The sequence below is a fragment of the Saccoglossus kowalevskii genome, chromosome 4, assembly GCF_978046115.1.
Source record: "Saccoglossus kowalevskii chromosome 4, keSacKowa6.1, whole genome shotgun sequence".
Classification (NCBI taxonomy): Eukaryota; Metazoa; Hemichordata; class Enteropneusta; family Harrimaniidae; genus Saccoglossus; species Saccoglossus kowalevskii.
The window spans coordinates 20662110-20687481 of NC_140644.1; the positions used below are offsets into that span (position 1 = coordinate 20662110).

General features: G+C 36.6%; 4 protein-coding genes across 4 annotated transcripts; 3 read left to right on the top strand and 1 right to left on the bottom strand.

The window, feature by feature from the left end:
• Positions 1–20: 20 nt before the first annotated feature.
• LOC102809813 (uncharacterized) lies at positions 21–7128 on the top strand. Its single transcript, XM_006822168.3, has 3 exons — positions 21–107; positions 1453–1578; positions 2969–7128. The coding sequence occupies exons 2-3, from the start codon at positions 1519–1521 to the stop codon at positions 4262–4264; spliced, it is 1356 nt and encodes a 451-aa protein (XP_006822231.1). The 5' UTR covers positions 21–107; positions 1453–1518; the 3' UTR covers positions 4265–7128.
• Positions 7129–7946: 818 nt separating this feature from the next.
• On the bottom strand, positions 7947–14936 carry LOC102801648 (dual serine/threonine and tyrosine protein kinase-like). Its single transcript, XM_006822176.3, has 4 exons — positions 14070–14936; positions 10597–12173; positions 9592–9817; positions 7947–9232 (listed from the first exon to the last, which is right to left on the bottom strand). The coding sequence occupies exons 1-4, from the start codon at positions 14691–14693 to the stop codon at positions 8792–8794; spliced, it is 2868 nt and encodes a 955-aa protein (XP_006822239.1). The 5' UTR covers positions 14694–14936; the 3' UTR covers positions 7947–8791.
• A 239-nt stretch (positions 14937–15175) lies between these two features.
• Positions 15176–20062, top strand: LOC100371224 (dual serine/threonine and tyrosine protein kinase-like). Its single transcript, XM_002739308.4, has 4 exons — positions 15176–15910; positions 16203–17704; positions 17822–18047; positions 18397–20062. The coding sequence occupies exons 1-4, from the start codon at positions 15275–15277 to the stop codon at positions 18670–18672; spliced, it is 2640 nt and encodes an 879-aa protein (XP_002739354.3). The 5' UTR covers positions 15176–15274; the 3' UTR covers positions 18673–20062.
• Positions 20063–21628: 1566 nt separating this feature from the next.
• LOC100371072 (dual serine/threonine and tyrosine protein kinase-like) lies at positions 21629–25134 on the top strand. Its single transcript, XM_002739307.1, has 4 exons — positions 21629–22264; positions 22634–24147; positions 24280–24505; positions 24859–25134. Exons 1-4 carry the CDS (start codon positions 21629–21631, stop codon positions 25132–25134), a joined length of 2652 nt encoding a protein of 883 aa, XP_002739353.1.
• The last annotated feature ends 238 nt before the right edge of the window (positions 25135–25372 follow it).

Below are 25372 nucleotides of genomic sequence, written 5' to 3' on the forward strand. Positions count from 1 at the left end.
TTAAGTGGTCTTTAATTACATTGTTTCTCTTGGTGGCGCTATTCATTGTGAAAACAACAAATTGGGGTCGTGATCGTGGACTGTTTTTGTTAATAATGAAACCAAAGGTGAGTAAATTTGCTGCACGTTATTATGCTATGTACAAAATAAGGTTTTGTGCACGTTGTAGACGGTCCGCAATGCACAAATATGTAAATTTTAGGCATAAATATTCATCTTTGAAATGTCCCCTCCTTGACTTGGACATCGTGTTTAGATGAATAGTAAATACTAGTAGATAAAAAGCTACTAGAACCGTTACATGTGATATAATAGTGTTTGGTAATATTTGCCTAAGTAACTATTCAAGTTTTGATTTCTATGTTTAGAGAGGTCTTTCACGTTTGAACACAAGCTAGGCGGCCAGCACAGAATATACCATTGTATGGACAATCTCGTGACTGATATTGAACTAGCGTTAATGTATTAATTATTCACTGGGTTTTAAATTCGAGATTTTCGCTGATAAGTACCATAACAAAATACCACTCAATGTTGCACTGAACAATCTGTGAATTTGAACTCAGTAAATATGCTCAAAATGTCAAATTAATGAAATTAATATCATTATCAGTGATAATTATAGTCTATATAACCAATGTCTGAACACTAGTAGCAAAAATAAATACTGTAGAATACTTTATTTTCGCTTGGAATTTATTTTCGCTGAAAGGATGATTCCGTGAAAATAAAATCCAGCGAATATATTTTTTTTTCCTATATTTCACATTAAACTCATCAAAAATTAGTGAAAATAAATTCCATACGAAATGCCCAAAAAGCCTTTTCAGCGAAAATTAATTCCAGCGAAAATAAAGTATTCCACAGTAATATTTTCTATGACGTCTGCCAAGAATAAAGCAATGTCTTACTTGGTTATCAGTAGTCTCTGCAGATGTTTTTCCATAATATGTGCTTTCAGCCAGTCAACCCCAACTGTAAAATCTTGACCTCTTTTGAACAATTAGTTTTGAAAAAAGTTTTTAGAATACAAAATTACATTGCATTTGAACTGGTAGAATTTTTAGAGTAAAAATCAGTGACGACAAAAACATAGAATATAATATATAGTGCATCATTTGTTGTCAGAAAGCAAAATTTCCATCAAAACATAATCACTTGTGACATGTCATGCCCCCCCCCAAAAAAAACAAACAGATTATGAATGGTACTGTAGAAAAGATTTGCAGATTTGTTACATGAACAATGATTAAATGTCATCTGTATAGATCAAGTGTGAATTGCATTGCATGTCTGCCTCTATGCCTGTGTTGTCACCTGTAAATTCTTACTGCATGGTTAACACTCTATGTCAATAAGATAAACGACAGGTCATGCAGATTGCAGCTGTGTGCATATTTAGTGTTATAATATTAACTAATAACTATCACACCAAATTGTTCCTATTTGTAGCATTGACTGGGTTCACATGATAGCACCAAGGATTTCTTAAAGACAGATTCATTCTTTGTAAAAAATATGGAATCAATTGGTGGAAAAGAGCCTCTCCTGTTGCTGAGAAAAGTTATTTTTCAAGTGGTAAGTGTGTAATGGCCAAAATCCATCGAACCTGTATATTTGTAGCAAGCATTTGGCCAGAAACTTTTTAAAAAACATTTTGTTGTGTAGACTGTGTGATTAGTGTTAATAAAATTTGTAATAGCATTTCCACTGTTAATTCTTGCTGTAAAAAGAACACTGGTACACCATTATGAACATTGAAGTATAAATGAGTATCTTGTTTTCTTCTAATTATTCTTTTCATCATTTCTAAAATGGTAAGTTTTTCTTCACAATTTTTAGTATCACTCTGAGGTCACATTTGTTTTTTGGATGACGTATTAGAAAATATAGGGGGCACATTCTTACAAGATCAAATTACAAATTAGAAGCTAATATTCTCAACAACCAGAATAAAACAAATGGAATCAATGTAGTCTACTCACTGACTCGTTGTTAAGATTTTAGTAAATTTGGAGAAAACAGCAATTTTGTAAATCTGTACTTTCAGCAAGGTTATCTCTTGTTTCAACACTCAAAGTAACTCAGAATACTTTAACTATAAATAAATAATTTGAAATATTGCCATGAAAGTAATATATAAATTTCTGTTGACATTTCAGTTGAACAGTATTTTTGCCAGAGACTTCCCCTTTCCATGGATATAACTATTGTTTATATCAGGTGTTTGTAATTGACAAACATAGAAGCCTAACCTCATTAACACCTAGTGGTTGTGTATTGGTGTTATATGCCAGTTGTATTTCAATGATCTGGCATACAATACATGAATATAAAATGTAGCTTATATGCATTTCTATTGGTGATGCAATTCAAACAGAAAAAAATGAACCAGATGAATAAAATTTAGTAGATTTGTTCAACGTTTTAAATGTATATAAATGCAACATTGATACAACAACAAAACTTGATTTCTTCACTTTTGCCTTTTGTGTTGTTCCAGAAACTAAGTCAAGCACTGCATTATGTTTGATTTTTACATGAAATTCAAACCTGCAAATGTCACAGACTATGGTGCTATGAGGGTCTTAGGCAATATAGATTCTGAAGTACATATACCTTGTATACATGTAACAGTGGTATTCAATCTTAACATATTAATCTTCCAAGAAAACTCAGACACCTCATGTTTTTATAACACAATGCTAACACTCAGAAATTTTTATAATAATTGTAAGAAAAGCAAGGTAAACACTGAAATATTAATTGTAATTGATGGCTGGCTAAAATCTTTTTCTTAAAGGGTGGTGGTCATTGCACTGTGTCCTTTTTGATATGGGACTCATAGCGAAGTACACAACGTGTGTAAAATAATTCAATGATTGTTTGCACCCGCTGCATGCCAATTGCCACCCTTTAACTCGATTCTCAGTTGTTAATATTGAAATGATTCTTTCATCACTTTCAGGCTTCAGAATTGGGTGCAATACCTGGCTACAGTGTGTTTCTTAAAGTAGCTGACAGTTACCATGGCAACAGTTACTATGGAACAGCTGATCTTATCAAGGATTACCTTGGGGATGGACTTCGAGTCAATGCTAAAGACAATTCCTTTCTGACAAAAAGGGATATTGAAGCCATGTTTGATCGACTACATCATGATAATTCTGATAGTACGACCAGTAACTCGTCCTCTGGTGAGAGTAGCCAGAGGGAGCAGCAAGTACCGAGTGTTGTGAGCAAAGAACAGCAAAAAGCACAAGTCAAGAAAACACAGAACATAACGCGAGAAATTGTAGAGATTAAAGACGAGGAGCTTGAGATTGTGGAAAGTTGTAGTTTTAAATCAGCAGAGAACAAATCTGTTGGTAGATTGCAACATGATTTTCAGCGCACCACTCTCCAGGGAACCAACCACCATTCAGTTAGGAAGCAACAGAGGAGTTCTTCTGGAGTGATGCGTAGAGAGATGAATAAAGTGATGGAAGAGAGGAGAATGAGCTCGGAACATCAGGAATTTGGCCAACGAGAACAACTTATGCACAGTTTTAATAACAATGTTGGTGTTTCCATTGCAAATCCCTCTATAGATATAACATCAGGAGCTATGCGAATTGAAAATGTCATGTCTCTGTCTCATGCTGTGGTACCAATAAGTGTGTCACAAGCAGACACACAAGCTGATGTGTTCGCTGGGGGTACACATTCACAGATGCTGTCTTTACCAAATACAGTGAACAACAGAGACCAGTCTAGTGGGCAGCCGCTCACTAGTGATCAAAGTACAGTCAGTGTGATTCTAACTAATGAACCAATGCCAGGTCCCAGCACTAGTAACGCACCCGTGCCTGATCAGATCCTGGTAGCCCCGCAGTATAGTATGCTTAGAAACCTGGACATTAAAAACCGTCTCACACAATTAGCGAAGTCCTACAAGCATTCTGAAACAGCAAAACTTGTGAAATGTAAAATCTGCTGTAAATATTTTTCATCTCGACCTCTGCTGTCAGCTCACATGCGAGTGCATCGTAGCGGTGACAAGCCATTCCCATGTGACCAATGCCAGGTGAAGTGTGTCAGTATCTATAATTTAAAACTACATAAGCAGCGAGTACACAGCATTTCCGATAAAGCACACCCATGTCCAGGTTGTGGTAAAACATTCCGTCTTCATATCGATAGGAACAATCACTACCGTCATTACTGTAAGGTGAAAAAGGCAATCTCGAAATTTGATCCAAGTGGAACAAGTAAAAAGAGTTAAATATCACCCCTGCCATATCATCATTCCTGCCAGAGTGTTTAAGAAGAACTCGTTATTTTTCACTTCAAAGAGTCAACGAGTGAGGCACTATGATTTAGTGCAGTAATGTTTTCAAACAACTTGTCCTTTTTCCTTTTTATTCGCCCGTGGATTTATTATGTTAGTTAGAGTCACTCGTTTTTCACACATGTTTCAGCCATTTATTATATTTATCATTTGTAAATCACTACGACGGGAAGGTGATAAATATGATGTAATTTTAATAATTAGCCAATATGATAAATGCATGATACAATAACTGAAACGCTGTACTATTACATTACCCTAGTAGGTTCATTTGAAAAGACAGTTAAAAAAATAGATTGAAAGTGAATGAGTCTCGTTACTAATCATGTTGAGGTTTAATGTCGCCTCCATGTTTGCCATTTTTTTTAAATCCACTCATGACCAATTCCAAAATTCATTTTGAACTTGACACTTAATTATTTAAGCTTGGAAAATGTGACAAAACACCTTGGCAACCCTAACTTTATGTGATGTATTTTCTCTCAGAAGCATGTGGAGATGCAAAGTATACTGTAAACTGTAGGTTAGTGAAAAAATTGATTCCTTAGCTTGGATTTTCAGAAATTCCCATGAATATCCTCAAATTATCTCAGCTTTCATTGAACAGATGCTTTTACAGTGTAGTACCATGTACTTCTAGGAGACAATGTGTGGTACATCTCTTACTACCAACATCCTGTAACATGTATGAAGACAGATGATGAATTCCCTTTTCATGAACGTCTCTTCTCAGTGTCACTGAAATCAGGTACAATTGTAGTTATGTTTTGTAGAAATACTAGTGGACTTTGATGTAGTCGAATGGTATGGCTACAATCAGACCACAGTAGAAAGATGTTTTTAACTACAGTATACTTTGATGGGAATAGAATCAGCAAGTGTGTGTTTAGGAATCATTTGGTTGAAGTAAAATGGTGAGAGAATACATATTATTCAGTACAGTAGGGAAATATTGACTTATTACTATCTAGTGTCACCTTTCACAAAATAAACGAGTACAATTTTTTCCCATTTTCCTTATTAAAACTGTAGAGAATGGGAGTTATATCTACTTGCTCAAAAATTCACCAAAATAATATTGAAAACTACATACCAATGTGCAAAATATTGGCAGGAAAACATTCTGACATTAAAAAGGGTTACAGAGAAAATTTGATATTTTGGTTGACAATCTTTTAAATGATATAAATATTGTTTTTAAAATGTTATTAGTGTTGACAAGACACAGATTGATCTGGTAATATTCTTGTTTACGCTAATCCTGATTTGATAAGCTTGTTTGTAAATAGTTTTTTAATTGCTTTTTATAAATTTATATTTTTTTGCTCTTTATAGATTTTTTAAAGATGTGTTTTGCATGTATCACTCTATAGTAGGGAGTGCTTTTTCAATTGTCCTTGCAGTCTTTTTTTTATTTGAGCATAAAGAGTAATTAGCTGTGTTGAAAATTCGTTTTAGATAGTTGTGAAAAATATTCCGGTGTTATGAGGTGTTTACTTTTTTCATGAAAATACCACAACATTACTTTGAATATTTTTTACATTGTTTAAATTTTTAATCAAGATAAAATAAATTAACAAAAGTTGGACTCGTCTCCATTTTACAAAATATTGATGTTTAGCCTCATTGCTACCATGCTGAAAAACCATGCTGTACACAAGCTGGAGATGCACATGGGAGTACACAATAGACCATTTTTTTCTCACTGCAAGATCGTCCAGAAAAACAGGACAAAGAGAGGTCATATCACTGTACTAGTGGTGTCAAAACATCTTGTGGGATCCTACAGTATTCCATGTTTAAATTTGTGCTATGCAGTACACTTAATGAAGTAAGGCTATCTCAACACTATATTCCACTTTGAAAAGTTGGCATTTTGACTATAAAAATAGAATTCAAAATCAAATCAGACATTCAGTTTAAGCAATATGCAAGATCTAGCAGTACAAGAAAAATCATCTATTGTGTGTTAGTAGAGCTTGTTTGGTGAAACTTGCTTTTTTCACAAGAAGATTTATTTGGTTGAGAGTGCCTTTTTAGTAACCGGTTTATACTTAGATATGGGGCACAGAGATGCAACATTCACAGCATTGCCAGTAGCATTAATTTGGTACTTCACTCTTGGATATGCAATACATGCATGTAGATCTGCAATTTTGAGTCACTAACCCTAAAACTTTATCCACATAGGACGTTTCCAGTCAGAAAGAAATGTCTGGACCTGTTTTGAGTCTCACCCTAGGGCTTTTACCTAATAGGATGTTCAGTCAGTCAGTCAAAAAAAAATAACACAAACATTTTCGGTTTGCCTTGTATATATAGTTATGCTAGCAAAGGGGTTAATATCTTTTCATTCAGGGAAGATTGAAATGGTGAGGTAATTTCAAATGTTAGATGTAAAAACTAATTTAACTTTTGCATGAATGATCAAATTTGTTTAAAGAATTAAAAAAAAAAAATCAAAGATATTCAAAATCACTGGTGACACCATTAATATTACATACATGTGAACAAAAGTCCTAAATTACTGTTCCTGAGAAGTGTGTTGGAGAGACTGGGTGACTTGTGAAGCATTTCTATTACGGTACATATTTATGCGGTAAAAAATGAGATCATTAATACTATTGTTTGTATTTCTACAGCTACATACGTTTAGTTTTTCTACTATCCCTTGTACATATAGTAATGATAAGTCTCTTTTAATTCCTCATGACAAATGTTACACATTATGCTTTCTAGCTTTAGGACTCTGAATTGTATTACATCTATGTATATTCAGAATAAATGTGGAAACAAAAGTGTTTGTTGTCATTTGTGGTAACCTCGTTTGTCACAATGTTGATGACATCTGAGTGGACATGGAGATGGGGGTTAAAGGCCTCTGCAAAAGCATCATGGACAGAATTATGGATATGTGGCTATTCAAATTTAGTGTGTCAAATGTGTTAAGACAGTGTATAAGCATGGAGGTATAATACAGAAAGCCTGCTTATAACCACGGGTACTAGTAACTGTGTTATAACAGATAACAAAGGGTTGTTTATTTACAGTTTTTGTTTTAATAACAGTAATCTAATTAGGTTTTCCAGTAAATCTTGACCTATGCTCAAATAGTCGTACGTTTGTCATAGTTTTAAATTGGCAAAATATAGACTGGTTTTCGACCTCGTAATAGTGAAATATTTAGGTTTTCTTGATATTTCGTCAGAGGTGTCCCATATATGCTGATTTGAGACGTTATGATCGCCCATTTTATAGGCCGAATTGGGATTAAATTTTTGCTTTAAAGTTGGATTCTGGGAATTATATGTCTTGGGAATATGTTTGCCTGGTGATTAGCAGATAAAGTTAAGCAGATTTTGTTTGTTAAATATGATAGCTGGATCAACATTATGATTTGAATCACATCGTAATCATATTCACCAGCCTATGGGATTAAGTTGAATTATCGTGTGTTTTTACAAACCCGTGTATCGCACTGTAAATAAAACTTGCATCAAGGTCACATAACAAAATTTTAAAATCAAAGCTTTGCTACACAATATATCTATTTGTGCGTAATATAGCACTACACACTGTAGTTCTAATCGTAGGACAGAGTTGAATTTAGTCAAAATTGGTGCCAAGTATATAGCTGATTTATTCAAGTTGCATTCTAAAAGTACCTGGAAATTCAATTCTAAATGCAAAAATAACATACCAAGTTCAGATCAAAGGTAAAACTATTACACAATAATGTTCAATTGTTAGTTTATTTTAAAAGATATACCTGTGAATTAAATACACACACACACAAACAAACTATGTAAATGCTTTGGATATATCGACCAATCAATATTCAGCCAAATAAGCAGGAAACTTGAAACACGAATATGTAAATTATGTAATAATGTTGTAGATTCATGAATTCGAACAATAATATAATATGGTTCATAAAGTAGGAAACGTATTACCCTCCCCTCCCATGTTCCATGATATTTTAATGCATTTTTGCCATCTAATCTGATAATACTAATACGAAAAATGAAGTCTCAAAATATACATCTCTCTCATTTTGTTTCAGCAGACTTCTGCATTAGCGAAAAGGGGTACGAAATTATATTGTTTTCTACACTAATTAGTCAGGACTAACCGTTGAATGGGTTTATATGCCAATCGGGATATACGCGCATCTCAATGAGATTTTCCCCGATCGATTGTTTTTATGCCGATCGGCGTTGATTCACTTCGACATAGTGAATATTAAAACCCGTGCGTATAATTGTCTCCCCTAAAGACCTACAAAATAGCCGGGGATCGAAAATAGGTTGTCCAGTGGATTTGTTTGATACCTGTTGTTAAAGGATTTTATCCCTGATTGGTATATTTTGCTTTGCATCCCCAAAAATGTGAAATGATGATGATGATAGAAACGACTTTCACATTTAACGGTTGGTACAAATGTAAAACCGCCACGTTTGTTTAATCCTTTTTAACTGAGCGAGATTTCAAAGCAAATGAACGTGTGCTCGCGCCGGCTCCGTTGCCGAATTGTTCGAGTATTTTTACCAAGTCATCAGCCTTAACAATTTTTTTCCCCCTCCAACACTCCTTCATTAGACGCCATAGGTAAAAATCGCAATTGTTCGGCTGCTCTGGAAGTACTTTGTCAAACACCGCGAGTTTCATCATGTCGTTGGTCGTGAATCTGGCAAAAGCCTCGGGTCGTCGACATCTGCCATCATATAGAAACCACACCAACATGCCGAACGCGTACATATCGGCGTACACTCTTCGTTGCTTGGGATGTTCATAGAGAAACGGAGCTAAGTGAAATGGCGCCCCCAGTGGCGTAATGTCAAAGAGCCCCTCGGCTTTACCAATATTAATTACACCTCGTTTTCCATGCTCGTTTTCCATGATCTGAAAAGATAAACGAAGACTGTTATTTACAATAATTTTTTTGAAAAACTTTACACATGTGACTATGGGAAGATTAATAATTTACCGATTAGTGACCAAGAATTTTTAATTAATATTTCCCAATTAATATGTGTATTTATAATATATTATGTTGCGTGTATGTCCATGATCTCTGCACAATGACCACCCTACACCCACATCTCATTCCCACCACAACCCAATCGATAAAACCCGACACAAAAAACATGCCTATCCTGGTTCTGCTGGACTGGGGGTCACCAAAGATATGACGTATATAAAGCAATTCAATGTTATGACCACCCAGTTATAATAATTCGAAAGCTTTTATACATACTCACCAATATATTCTGGGGTTTCAGGTCATTGTAAATAATTCCCTGCTCGTGTAGGTAGGCCAATCCCGTTGCCACATCAAGCGCAATTTCGTGTTTCGTTTCTCGGTCTAGATTTCTAACGGACGATATGAGATTGTTCCCAACTTTGTCCATTATAATATACAGTTTAATCGGAGATGGCATGACCCAGCCGTGCACTGTAATAACGTTTCTGTGCTCCTCAAGGCGCCTGTAATGAAATGAATATTATCATTATCTATTCACCGCATACACACACTTGAACAAGTCCTGTATTTTGCAATACGATTACAACCATATTTGATTTGCTTTCTTTATTAAGGAATTTTGTTAATTATTACAGTTTGTGAAAAAAGTTTCTTAAGTCCCTTACCCCTAACCTGAATCCTAACTCCAACACTCCAGCTTATAATGTAATAGTAGTTTATAAATAAATAAACGCTGCTCGGACTGATAAATATGATATATAGAAGATAATATTTGGTAATCGTAGTCCTAAATAACTATTAAAAAAAATAGCTAGACGTTTCGAGCAATGGCTCTTTATCGATAGCAGTTTAATCGATAGCATTTGCTATCGATAACGAGCCATTGCTCGAAACGTCTAGCTATTTTTAATAGTTATTTAGGACTACGATTACCAAATATTATCTTCTATATAGCTTACAATGTACACGTACATATATAAGGAACCTTATGAACTCTCGCGCTTACCGAAATATCGCAAACTGCGTCCAAATTGATCATACCTGTGTGTATTCATGAAAACCTTCTTTTTAGGTTACTCTCAGGCTGGGATAGGACGTGTAATTTGCCGAACGATTCTCAAGAGATATGTATTTCCTATTTGAGTTGGTTGGTTATTTCAATGGTTTTTCATCGTGACGAATTTCGAAATAGGATATCCAAACCAAGACTTGCTCCTCGTAAGCAGCCTTACTTCCACCCCCCTCCCCACTCGGCTAACAGGTGACGTCTAGGGAAACGTACCGTATCTCTTGGAGTCTTACAACCGTTCGGTACCACATCTCCGTTTTTCCTCGTCCTCTTTTTTCTTCCATCTTTACGGATTTTATCGCCAGAGATAACTTATCCCGGTCAGGGCACCATCTATCTTGATCGCGGCACTTACTCACTACGTTTCTACCTCCCGTTCCGATTTTTTTGCAGCCGACCATAGGGACGCCGTACAGGATTTCGTACTCCAGTGCACGGCAACGTACTTCCAGATCTGACAACATTGGGACAAAAAAATCGGTTATTTCATTTTTCTGTTTTTGTGATCGTTGACATAACTCCCTGTTTAGAGTGCACAGTCTTTCATGTGACCTGACGAAATTATTGTGTGTTGTATTGATGTGAAGCTGACAGGCGTTCCGTATGGCATCGGCTAGTCTAGTTGGCTTCAATACATCAACGAGTCCTGTAGCCAGCTCCTTTCTTAGACTCCTCTCGTTTTTCTTCCCAAGCTGCTTCTTTAGAAGCTCAACTCGCACGGCTATGTCGGCTACGCTATAAGTTTCGTTCAGCTCTTTAACCACTGCTAGTCTTATTCCCGTGGATATAGAATTCACCATTCTCACCAAAAGTGCCAAAGTCGTATTTTTATCCGAGTCCTCTTCTTGTTCACCATAGATATGGTCTTTTTCCAGGACTCCGGATAGGCCAGGCATTTGCAGCGTGGCTATGGTCAGCAGGACACGCTTTAATGTAGTTGAGAATTCATCCTTCAGCAGTTTCTTGGTTTCTTTGTGGGTTTCGTTTGTAACTCTGTTAACAATGACGTAGCAAATATCTCGACAGAACGCATGCGCAGTAATCGACTTACTATCAGTCAAAGACCGGATAATCATCGTTAAATGGCTCAGCTCTGGTTCATTGGCGAGTTCGTCATAAACAAATTTGTCTGGCAGTTTCCTTTCCATGGCATCTTTCAAAACATCAGGTTTTACTCTCTGTATGGCTCCCCTGACAACATCGACCAACTTCATATGCGTTTCTGCGCTGCTGATAAAATCTAACAACACCTGAGTCAATTCATTCTCTGCCATCTTTGCCTTGTCGAGGAGTTTTGGCACGGTTTCTAGCTCTTGTGCCAGGTTGAGCTCTTTTTGAAACAGGAAACTCAAACAACCTTCATAACTGCAAAGTAGTATTCTGAGTGCTTGGCGAAAGTGACTATCTAAACTACTGCGAACGTATTCTACAATGTGCTCTTCAAATCGATTGAAATTCCGCACGAACAAACCATCCTCGGATTTCATGTCTTCTTTAGAATGCTTTCGTAACTGCTCAATTCGTTTCGTTGAGACCCCGTGGAAGTATTTACAATTCAGCATATCACCGCCATTCGTATCAATCACTCCCTCATTTACCAATGTTTTATATACCCCTTCCATCTTTTGTTCTGGTGTCAACTCAACTAGTTGGTCGCTCGCATCGTCTAATTCGTCATCGTCTGGTTTGTTGTGCATCTCAGCCTTTGAACACTTGTCGATTTTACTGCACACATAGATAATAACGGAATTTGGACATTCTTTTGTCAGATTTTCAATATTTTTTCTATCCTGTTGAGAACAAAACAAAAAAACAAGTTATTATTATACCTGATATCGTATTATACCGTATACTTGATGTTTGAAGTTTAGATTTGATTGGGTCAGGCATGTGTGAGATATGGCTCCGGTGAATTGTATTCGTTTAATATTCATAACAATGCATGTGCATTATTGCGATAAAAGGTTTGCGTGTGTAGTTTGAACCTTATCGATGCAGGTGTGTCGAGTATACGCACCAGGAATTGCAAACAAAATGGCCACCAAAATTCGGCCATATTGAATCGGTTCATGGAATAAAAGTATGTACGAAAAATAAGGCAGCACGTAATTGCGCGAAATAAGCCATTAATTTTCTATTGGACTACCATAATATCTGTTGTGTGTTATCAGATGCGAAGTGGGAAAAAAGATTCTGTAATGCAGAATCACTATGTAGAGATCGTTATCACATGTTACCAATATACGATAAACGAGCAGTGAACATACAGCGAATTAAAACTCGAAGGGAATCGATTGCCCACTATATCTTCAACACTACTTAACTGTTAAATCCACCTGAACATGAACAATTATAATACAAATTAAATTATTATAGGCCAGTTGAGTTGATTTCCGTCGAATGAAAGGAAAAAACATTAACGTACAACCGCAATGTATAGAGTATTATCCAAACTGCGGCGTTTGAACTGCGTCAATTCATGAGCGAAGTTAAAATAAAAAGATTTGAGGACATTTTACCAATAAACACATCTATCAGATTCAAAATAACGGTTTATAGTTCACAATCAGGATGGTTAAGCTCGTCGTTCGAGTTTATTACCAACAATGGTATGTAAAACGCTCGTCATATTTGTAACCGAGTTTTCTTGCCAAATTATTTCCAGGATTCGATTTTCTTGTAAGTATCAATTCATGTATAAACCAGACCCTCTCCAGCTAAAACTTCCATTCCACTTTATTTCTCTTGATATACCTAGATAGTTGTTTATTTGTATATATATTTCACTTCTTGATTAATTACACACGTGCATTTTTAATCTGCAACTAGTAAATATGGCGGACAATGCATGATATTCCTGATAGTCACGCCGATTGGTCAAAACGAGATCACGCGGCGGTGAATAAAACTCTTTATTGAGTCGAGGTCAATAAATACAATCCAGTCAACTCGATTACTTAATTGCTTATCGCGTGCTTATTTATTTGTTATAATAACACTTATTGTTACGTCAACGTCGGTCAATAATATGTTTAACAATACATCCCGAGATGCATATATATATATATAAACGGCGTTCAAGGAATGCAATCGTTTATGTAAATGCAATATGACGATCTATGGTGCTTTGCATAAACACAAACAAAATTACGACTGATGGATCTCTGTATTAGTTGTTTGTGTGGTCCTGTGTGGTCAGCATCTATAGATGGTCTAACTAGAGAATAATTTGTTGACGGGGAAAGATGTTCAGTACATCAGAAAGTTGCCTCGGCCTACGCCGTCACAGCACTAATCTGTTCAGTGATGGATCCGACACTTAAACAATCCGTGGGAAATATCATACGACTTGAATAAAACAAACTCTTCATGCCAGACAAGTTCATTTTGGACGAATCATAAACTGAGCTTCACGTGTATGCGACTTTGTAATACATATGCATTTAAACTAGCATGTGAAAGTATTAATTATATAATTAATAGTCATTCAAGAGAAATATATTTATCAAGCCACCAACATTTTGAGGAATAGGCGTATTTTGAGATGATGTCGAAATTACAGTCTGCTCACACGGACCAATCAGATTAATGAGTTTATCATTACCACCTAATATGGAGATATACAATACGGTACTGTTTTATTGCAATTTTCACGATATATGGGATAAAACATAAATTGTGCTTACAGGACTGCATACTCCATAATTCCCATCTATAACGTATACCAATAACGGAAGCAAACGTCTTTTGTTACACATTTCGGCGACGACGTTATTCAGTTCCTTATTTTCGTTGAGCCCAGGCGTGTCAATTATTTCCAGCATGCCATCTTTGAGAAGTGGGTTTTCAATAGCGACGTCTACGGCCAAACTTACTTCAGTTTGATCTCGTCGTTCATCGTCATTGAGTACGATCCATCGTTTAATGTTATTTCGTTCATGATCGAGTGTTTCCCTTTTCCTCTCAATTCCATGCTTGTCTCGTAGCAATATAAAGGGGGTTTCTGAATACTTGAATGTTACCAACCTCGCCGTACACGGAAGTTCGCCGCGGGGAGCCACTTTCTCCCTGAGAAGCGCGTTGACTAGACTGCTTTTACCGCTGTTCAACTCCCCAAACAATACAACGCATGGCGTCTGTTTAAGTGTATCTTCGAGAAATGTGACTTCATCAGCTGATAATAAAGCTTCACCCGCGTCACTACTAAGCTGACCCTTTTGTTTCAAGTCATCATAACACATGAGTGTTTCTCTGTACAAATCTCGTAGAGTCTTAGCTCTCTTGTTCAATGTGTTTCGCTCGCAAGCCATGTTGTCAAATACGCCGGGCGTTTACAGAGGAAAACTTGTCATAACATGTCCTAAGATCCAACGATCGTGGTAGCACTTTGATAATTCACCAACAATAATAAATGTGTTATTTTCACGGTATACAAGAAGTAACCGCTGTAGCGCCCCCAATGTACAGGACATACACTGTCGATATACCGCTACTAAATAAAGTTGACTCGGCATTTATACGTTTATAAGTTATAAGTCGAAATGTTGGGTATACACACCATAACGGGGATTGGACACAAACTGTTAGATTAGTTGTTTTTTGTAACCATGGAAACCAGTATTTGGGTTTTTCCACATTAATGTTATGTACGTATACGGCAGCAAATACTAGGTTAATATAAGGGGAATTCCCGTTCCCATAAACCCCGGCAAATGACAGACGATCACGAGGCTGACCTTGGCAATTTGCCAGCCCTACCTGGAATGGCTGTGCTTGCACAATAGCTTGTGTTACACACAAAGACTGACCTAGCAATATTCAATCGCGCTGATTATGTGACAAGGAACAGACATTGCTGTTTCTATTGACGTTGTATACCCTGGTATTCAAGATGGACGCCGTGTTTAAGAAACGAGATGAACGAGTCGACCGAGTTATGGGACTGGTCGAAAAGACCAAACAGCTGGAGACATCGATTCGTGACTTATTTGGTACAAGTATTTCACTGATCAATAAGAGCGAGGAACAGGGTATCAACGAAACACTCCTGTGTAAAACAATCATTGCTGTGATTGGCGAGAAGAACTGTGGCAAGAGTTCGCTCATTAACGAGATGCTGGGTTTGCAAGTTGTACCTGTCGCTGACACAACTTGCACGTCCCGAATCATATGGATCAAATATGCAAGCTCTCCCTATATGAGCCTCCAAGACCCCAAAGGTAAAGAGATTCCTGGATCCAGAAAACCGCTGTCAGGATTGGATTTCTGGAAAAACGATGCTGATAAGCGAAGGCTGAAAGAGCTGGCTATTTTAAAACAGGAAGACCGCGATAACGCTGCGTTGGTTTTCCAGACTGTGGTGATTGGACTGAATCACGAACTTCTAAGACATGGCATCGAGTTTATTGATTCCCCAGGGCGGAATGAAAACAACATGCTAAATAAAGTTGTGGACGATGTTGTCTTGAAGAAAGTGTTACCAATTCTGATCTACGTCATTGACGGGAAAATGGCATTACGACCAGGGGTGAGTGTATATAAATATTATACATTTCTGTATCAAAATATAATATATGATTAAAATAGAATATGACTATCCAATCAAATTTTCAGTGTGGGGGAGAATTATTGTTACGTTTGTGCTGATAATGTTTACCTGGGACTGTGATAAAACCGCCCATGGTTCATTAGAAATTTATACCAATTACGGGAAATTGTGACTCACAGAGTAAGAACAGAGCACGTGATAAAGTACAAAGAATTCAACCATCTGTAATTTTCAGAGAATAAGTTGTCAAATGTTGTTTCTATTTTTACAGGATCGTGCAAGTATTCAGTATTATAAAGATAGATGCCCCAGAACGAAGCTGTTTTATGTTTGTAACAAGGTAGACGTTGACGAGAAAGCAGCTGCTATGGATTCTGATTCAGATTCTGATTCTGATGAGAATGATTTAGTAAACAGACCGGAATTAATCAAAACAAAAGTACGGGACCAATTGAAAGAGCATCAAATTCTAGATGACTACTCTTTAACGCCGAAATACCATGGCCTTGCTATGAAGAAGGTGAAAGAGGCACGAACTAAATGCAAACATGCAGAGCTTAGGAACTTTGTAGAGGATTTTGAAAGTTTCAAAGTCAACTTGGCCAGAAGTTTGGACTATCATTTGAAAGAACAGCTTTCTATTGCAGTGTGTGCGATGATGAGATGTCATGGACGATGTTTCTACTGCATCTCCCAGAAACAGGAAATACTGCAAAAAGAAGAAGATGAAATGACTCGGGTACTTGGGGACGCACAGACCGCAGAACTGGATCTCTATAATCGTCTAGCATCATTTGTTGAAGCAAAAAGGGGCAAAATAAGAGAAATTATCAAAAACGAAATTGACAATGCAAAACAAGATGCCATGAAAAAAGCTCCAAAACTAGCGCTAGATAAAATAACTGCATATGAACTTTTTTTGTTACACCCCGATGTAACTGAAAGATATCCGAATGGTGTACCTAGTGGGGGAAACTTTTCCCAGATGCACACCCTCTGTCACGAACTCCGTAACATAATTGTTAACAATGTCTCCAGAAATGTTGAAGTACGGGTAGACGACTTGCTTGAAAATGAAATATGTCGAGATGTTCTGCCAAAAGTTGTGGAAACCATGGAGGCTTTAGATAATCCTACATTGAAGAGAAACCTAGAATCCATTTATCAGTTTGTTGGTAACGACAATGACTACAAAGAAGCCACTGGATCCTCTCTTACCAACTTGGTATACGCCCTGGTGACTGTAGCTAGAGAAAACTTGAGGTTTGAATTGCAGCATACATATTCCCTCTTAGCAATCATCGAGATTGCTCTACAGGAGAACAGGAAGAATCCACGTGGGTCACCAGCACGAACAGCAGTTGTCAACACATTGATTTCGCAGCTTGATGCAAATCGACTGGCTGACAGCGTGGTGGATGCATGTAAGAAAAAAATGGAGAGCTACCATACAACGTTTGAAACATCAATGAAGCAGATCGAATTCTTCAAAGAGGAGATACAGATACAGAGCAGAGAACACCTAGGCGCATCCGCGTCAAGGGTTTTATCAATGCTGGCACAATTAGAAATCGAGAACCATGGAATTAAATTTGAAGTTACAAGAGGCGAGCTAAAGAGAGGGAAATTACTGTATCGTGGCCAAAATTGCACACTGCATTTGTGTGATAAGAGCTGGAGTTTTATAAATGAAACACAGTATATCATGCGTGTAATTCAACGTATTAGTGATGAGTCATGGATGGAGAGTATCACCAGTCTATACTATGCATAGTATGTATAATATCAATTTATCAAAATATCTATATATTTTATGCGTATATCACCTGCGAATAATATAAGAATGGTTTGATTAATAACTTGAATTTTATTCTATCTTTATTTTTTTAGTAATTGCAAGCGAAGTAGCCATCTAATTGGAATATATGGATGGACTATGACAAACTCCGATGTATTACAAGTGGTGACAGAGCGGGCAGCTACCAGTTTGGATAAGGCAAACTCTGGCTTGTCCACTCACCAGAAATTGTCAGTAATGCGTGATGTTGTGTGTGGTTTAGATGCGATTCATTCCAGTGGGTTCATATATAACAACCTCGCACCCAAGCAGGTTTTGGTGAGTACTATTATCAGTGCCAAGGACAAAATAACACGTCTCCTTTGATTGGCCAAATTTTAAAATGATGAGGTTAGGTCAAGGCAAGTTCAAATTTGAAACATCATATATTACTGCTATTCCGCGTATTGATGAGTCAGACTATTTCACTAACATGCCAAGATCAGTTAAATGTCAAGGCAAAATTGGGAACAAAAATATTTTGATGTGTCAGATGTATTATGATTCAAATTTAAGGTCAAGTAGGAAATTTCAAATACCCTATCATACTGATAGGTCGAATTATTCCAATTATTTTCATTAAAACAATTGTATGTACTAGGTGCTCAACTATTTTGTTTTGATACAGTTAATGGATGACAATCAAGCGAAACTGAATATATGCAGTGGAAACTTTGAAGTTCTTCGTGGTCAGGGGCCAAACTTGGACATCGACAAAATTGCTGAGTTGATGCTATGGATGTTTGGACTCCAGGTTCCTGCCACTGCCGTGTCATCTGTTGGGCTGATTAGGCCAGCTGGGTGCAGTGAAGATGTATGGAAATTAATTCGTCGCTGCTTACCTTCACGTAAGGACATCACCATAAAAGGGATAATCGGAGAACTCAATATTTTACTTAACTAACTATTGTATATGCACCTGTCTTCATTCATGACATAATCGTTCACAGTGAAGCACTGCTATTCATGTGCAATATTTTCAGTGAATATTTCTGTCAGTAAGAGATAATTCATTTAATGAGTTCGTCAAGTAGAGAATTGCGTTGTTGCTTAATTAAAAATAATATAATACTGGATTACTTCAGAAAACATGCATATGTTAAAAAGGATGAGGTGTGTTTTCCGTTTTTTCCTCCAATATATCTCCTTTTTAAATCATGACATCATGTACTGGGGCACCACATTGTGAAAGAAAATTGTTCATTTTAGATTTCTTAGAAGGTATTATGGTATATTCTATGAACAAAATGGTACCACCGCCAATTGTCGCTTTTCTTCAATGTGTTCTAGTAAAATTGGTCACAATAAGTAAGTGTGAATATATTATCCAAGTGAATATACAAGGGACGTATATTATATTGCGGATAAATTATATGACTAATACCGAACTTAGATTAAATATGGAATCTTTAGGTATGACCCTAGAATATTTGGTGAGCATTGAATATGTGAACTAAAGTCAAGGTTCATTAAAAATATAAAACTTGTGAGGCGAATTGTATTGCACTGGTGTGTTTGATAATGTATGTATCGTTAAATTGAAATATGATCAACTCTGTTGATTTATGGAGACCTTGTACATTGTAAGTCACTAAACACGAAGTTGCGAAATTTATTTTAAATAAATACTATTGCATTCAACGCATAAATGTAAAGGATCGCCAATTTTGAATTGGTGGAAATTCCCCCCCCCCCAAGCTCACAGTTGTTTTCAAGTGAATTGAATTAACATTTGTTAAATGTTTGCATAAAGATTGTTGTAAGGATATTAATCTATGCGTGTAGGCAGAGACAAGCTATCACTGACCTATCAGTGTAGCCGTACAAAATGTCCCCGAGGTCATTGTGTGGAAAAGCAAACCATTGTGTTTGCCTGTCTAAATAACCCCATGCAGAATTGTATCGCCATTGTACCCTTCATTCGTATTTCAAGGATTCAAAGAACACGTCGCTGAGATGAATGTGCGCCTTCGAGAATTGTAATGCTATTATTTGCCCTCCCAAAATTTTGTTTATTTAGTCGAGATGTCGTGCGTCACACGGTTACATTAGTTTAAACTTCGAATTAAATGTTTGCTATGACTTAATCATGGAACGTGCATCAACAGTTTGAACTGAAACAAGTTTGGGGCTTTGTAATAAACAAAAATAAAACATACTTTGTTTTATAAGTCAGGTATTACAAATCTGAAAATTACAACTGAGAAATGTACAGGGTTCAGACAGAATGTGTTAAACTATGTAAGGTCTATAGATATATTTATCAAGAATAAAGGACATTATCTAGCAGTTAAGAGTTTGTTTCCGCAATGTATCTTTCTTAATAATGAGATTGTTAAGGTAGAGATGCAGTTTACCTGACAGGTATTTTAATTAGTTAATTAGGAAACCAAGATGACCTCCCTTGTCCACAAAACTATATATTTTCGGAAAGCTTATTGTATGAATTTTAAAGTTTTGTTAGTATTTTATTTTATGGACACTGTAGTTTCAAATATGCACAAAAATGTGTTTTTGTGGTCAAAAGTAATTTAAAAAAATAGCTTCTAAACCATGCTTCTGTTTCCTGTCAAAATTGGTTTATGGGTACATGTGTTTACTGTGAAGAAAGCGCTGTCTTGAAAACTGTCTACCAGTTGTCAATTTTGTAGGGCAGCAGCTCAAATTTCACTACTTCAAGTTTATGCATAAATTAACACCCAGGCTAGTTGTCTGTATGATTGCTGTAACACTATTCAACTAACAACAATGCCCCGACGGCGTTTTGAAAATAACCACACTGTCAATCATTTGTGAAAATTTCAAAACAAAAGGTCAAAGCGATTAGGAGCTATTTTTTTAAAGTTCTGGAATGTGCACTAAAAAGAAGCTGAGATAATTGCTAATTTGCATAACAATTCACTCAGTAAGAGTTTGCTAATGCTCATAATTAAATTGGCTATTACAGTTTCAAATTTAAATGTATTATCGTTTTGTAAAAAGTTAAATATAGTGCATAATATGGAGATCCCGTCATTTCATTTTTTCATCATGTTTCTTTTTTATTATTTATGTACAGCTTTGCTAAATCTTGCTAAGCATTCAAAAGAGAGAATGTTTGCACCTGTTATCTATATTTTAAAATCGTCTTTTGAGTATGTTCCACTATTCACAATTCTACAAAATTTCAACAGTCTATAGCCAAGACTTTTTGGATAATAAAAAGCAAAAAAAAAAAAAAAAAATGTCACTCCCAAGTGCCCACGAACCTGCATCTCTACCTTAACTAAAAGTTCTGTCAATATATAACCTATTGACTTGACTTCTACGTATTCCTTGTTTTGGATTGGTTCATATTTGAAGTAGGGGTAAGTCCATCGATGACGTTGGTTGTAGAATAGGAGGGCGCTGTTTGATTTCTGCTGCTGATAAATGCTGTTTCTTGAAACGTTAAGGGCATATTTTATGTTAGTGTTCACCACAGAAGTGTAGTCTGTGAGAAATTAACAATTAACAATAAATTGTAGATAAATTGCAGAAACATAATAGTGTTCAAAGTGTTTCAACACCAAAACATCTCGTATGTATCCCATAATATCCAGTGTGGAATAATTAATAGTTATCAAACAAAGCTAACATGCATGCTGTGCATATTCGATTTTGCATGTGATTATTTGCATGAAACTGTACCTAGTCATTGAATACACAGTAATTTATGATGCAGTACATGTTTCAAAGTTTTTACGAGTATGCTAATCCATACAGAATCACGAGATGTCGCAAACGCTATTTAATATCCACACGCGCGCAAGCTAGTGAAGCTCGGCTGTTCGAATGAAATCACGCTTAATATCTATTTGAAATTCGAATAGTGACACACGATGGATGCTGTTTGCAAGAAAAGAGATAAACTATTTAGAAGATTAGTAGAACTGGTAAAACAAACCAAAAAATTCGAATCACCGCTTCGCGAACATTTCGGCACAAGCAGTTCACTGATCACTGGAGACGAAGAAAAGAGTATCAACGACACGCTGTCGAGTAAAACGGTCATAGCTGTGATCGGTGAGAAGAATTGTGGCAAGAGTTCACTAATTAACGAGATGCTTGGTGTGCAAGTTGTACCTGTTGCTGACATAACATGTACGTCGCGAATCATATGGATCAAATACTCGGATACTCCGTATGTTAGCCTCAACGACCAGACAGGCAAAGAGGTCCCTGGATCTAAAAGACCACTATCGGGCAATGATTTCTGGGGGGACAGAACCGGTCGCGATATGCTGAAAGAGCTAGTTATATTGAAAGAGGAAGATCGTGGTAAATCCGCTTGTGTATTTCAGACTGTGATAATCGGATTGAATCACGAACTTTTGAAATATGGCGTTGAGTTAATTGATTCCCCAGGGCGTAACGAAAACGAAACGCTGAATAAAGTGGTAAACGAAGTTATTTCGAAGAACGAGATACCAATATTAATCTATGTCATTGACGGGAAATGTTTTTTACGACCAGACGTGAGTATGAATGGATCAGAATATTTCATTTAATATGGATTATATGACTTATTCGAAATATAATTCATAAGTGTGTAGTGATTTGTAAGAAACACCAGGGGGCGCTCGCATTTTTGCATTAGGTCTGACATAACCTTATGCATTCCGTTAAATAGCGATTTATATAAATAAGCTGCAGCTGTAAGTCAAAATGACATTGTGACGGTCAAGTTATATCAGTAAAAATGCAGACAAATCTGTATTGAATAATGTTTTGAAAGCTAATTTGAGAAACAGATATTACAACACACTAGCAGCGAAGCAGTACTTTGTGACACTCTTCAACGACATTAGTAATAAATGTATAATGAATTTTGTATTTCATATTAGGATCGCAAAAACATCCAATACTTTAAAGAAAGATGTCCAAGAACAAAATTTTTTTATGTGTGTAACAAAATCGACAATGATGCAAAAGCCGCTGAAATGGATAAAGAATCTGATACAGAGGAGGGCGAGGATGAGGAAGACGGATGTAAAGATGATAAGATCATGTCAATCGCAACAAAAGTGCGTGACCAGCTGAAGGAGCATCTACTTCTTGATGATCGGTCCTATTTAGGAACATTCAATGCCTTGTCTATGAGAAAAGTGAAAGAGGCACGTACAAAAGGCAAATGTGCTAACCTCAGGAAATTCACAGAAGCATTTGAAAGTTTCAAAATCGACATGTCAAAGAGCTTAGATTCTTATTTGATGGAACAGATATCTATTGCAGTGTGCGCGCTGATGAGATGTCATGGACGATGTTTCTACTGCATCTCGCAGAAACACGAAGAATTACAAATAGAAGAGAAGGAAATGGCACGAGTTCTACAAAGTGCTCGGTCAGCAGAACTGGATATCTATCAACGTTCAACAACATTCGTGGAAGCGAAAAACGAACAATTGAAACAAATAATTGCAGTTGCAATTGACAAAGCGAGACAAGATGCGATGGAAATGGCTCCAAAACTAGTGCTCAATAAGATAACTGCCTACGAACTGTTGTTGCTACACCCTGATGTAACAGAAAAGTATCCGAATGGTGTACCAAGTGGAGGAAACTTTTCACAAATGCACACCCTCTGTCACGAACTTCGCAACATAATCGTTAACAGTGTTTCAAACAACGTTGAAGTACAAGTAGATAATTTGCTTGAAAATGAAGCGTCCTGTGATCTGCTGCCAAAAGTTGTGGAAACCATGGAGGCTTTAGATAATCCTACTTTGAAGAGAAACCTAGAATCCATTTATCAGTTTGTTGGTAACGACAATGACTACAAAGAAGCCACTGGATTCTCTCTTACCAACCTGGTATACGCGCTGGTGTCTGCAGCTAGAGAGAACTTGAGGTTTGAATTGCAGAATACCTATTCCCTCCTAGCAATCATCGAGATTGCTCTACAGGAGAAAAGGAATAATCCACGTGGGTCACCGGCACGAACAGCAGTTGTCAACATATTGATTTCGCAGCTGGATGCAAATCGACTAGCTGACAGCGTGGTGGATGCATGTAAGAATAAAATGGAGAGCTACCATACAACGTTTGAAACATCACTGAAACAGATCGAATTCTTCAAAGAGGATATACAGATACAGAGCAGAGAACACCTAGGCGCATCTGCATCAAGGGTTTTATCAATGCTGGCACAATTAGAAATCGAGAACCATGGAATTAAATTTGAAGTTACAAGAGGCGAGCTAAAGAGAGGGAAATTACTGTATCGTGGCCAAAATTGCACATTGCATTTGTGTGATAAGAGCTGGAGTTTTATAAATGAAACACAGTATATCATGCGTGTAATTCAACGTATCAGTGATGAGTCATGGATGGAGAGTATCACCAGTCTATACTATGCATAGTATGTATAATATGAATTTTTCAAAATATCTATTCCATTGTTGCTAAACTTTATGTTTATGCGTATATCACCTGGGAATAATATAAGAATGGTTTGAATAATAACTTGAATCATATTCTGTCTTTATTTTAGTAATTGCAAGCGAAGTAGCCATCTAATTGGAATATATGGATGGACTATGCCAAACCCCGATGTGTTACAAGTGGTGACGGAGCGGGCAGCTACCAGTTTGGATAAGGCAAACTCTGGCTTGTCTACTCACCAGAAATTGTCAGTGATGCGTGATGTTGTGTGTGGTTTAGATGCGATTCATTCCAGTGGCTTCATATATAACAACCTTGCAGCCAAACAGGTTTTGGTGAGTACTATTATAAGAGTCAAATACAAAATGATACGTCTCCTTTGATTGGCCAAATTTTAAAATGACGAGGTTAGGTCAAAGCTAGTTCAAATTTGAAAACGTCATATATTACTGCTAACATTCCGCGTATTGATGAGTCACACTATTTCACTATCATGCCAAGATCAGTTAAATGTCAAGGCAAAATTGGGAACAAAAATATTTTGATGTGTCAGATGTATTATGATCCAAATTTAAGGTCAAGTAGGAAATTTCAAATACCCTATCATACTGATAGGTCGAATTATTCCACTTATTTTCAGTAAAACAATTGTATGTACTAGGTGCTCAACTATTTTGTTTTGATACAGTTAATGGATGACAATCAAGCGAAACTGAATATATGCAGTGGAAACTTTGAAGTTCTTCGTGGTCAGGGGCCAAACTTGGACATCGACAAAATTGCTGAGTTGATGCTATGGATGTTTGGACTCCAGGTTCCTGCCACTGCCGTGTCAACTTTGGGGTCGATTAAGCCATATAAGTATAGTGACGGTGTATGGGAATTAATTCGTCGCTGCCAATCTCCGCGGAAGGACATCACCATAAAAGGAATCATCAAAGAACTTGATATTTTACTTAACTGACTTTTCTAAATGCATCGGAGAATGTTATTATTCAAATGTTGAAATCATACCTAATTTGCATACAGCTCTTCTTCTCACTGGCATAATCGTTCACAGTTAACCACTGCTGATCATGTGCAATATATACAGAACATATAATTTCTCTCTCATTAAGAGAATAATTCATTTATTAACTAGATCAGTTACTTAAAGCGCGGTAGTCGTCGCGCTGCGCATGTGCCATATTTGTATTGATAAA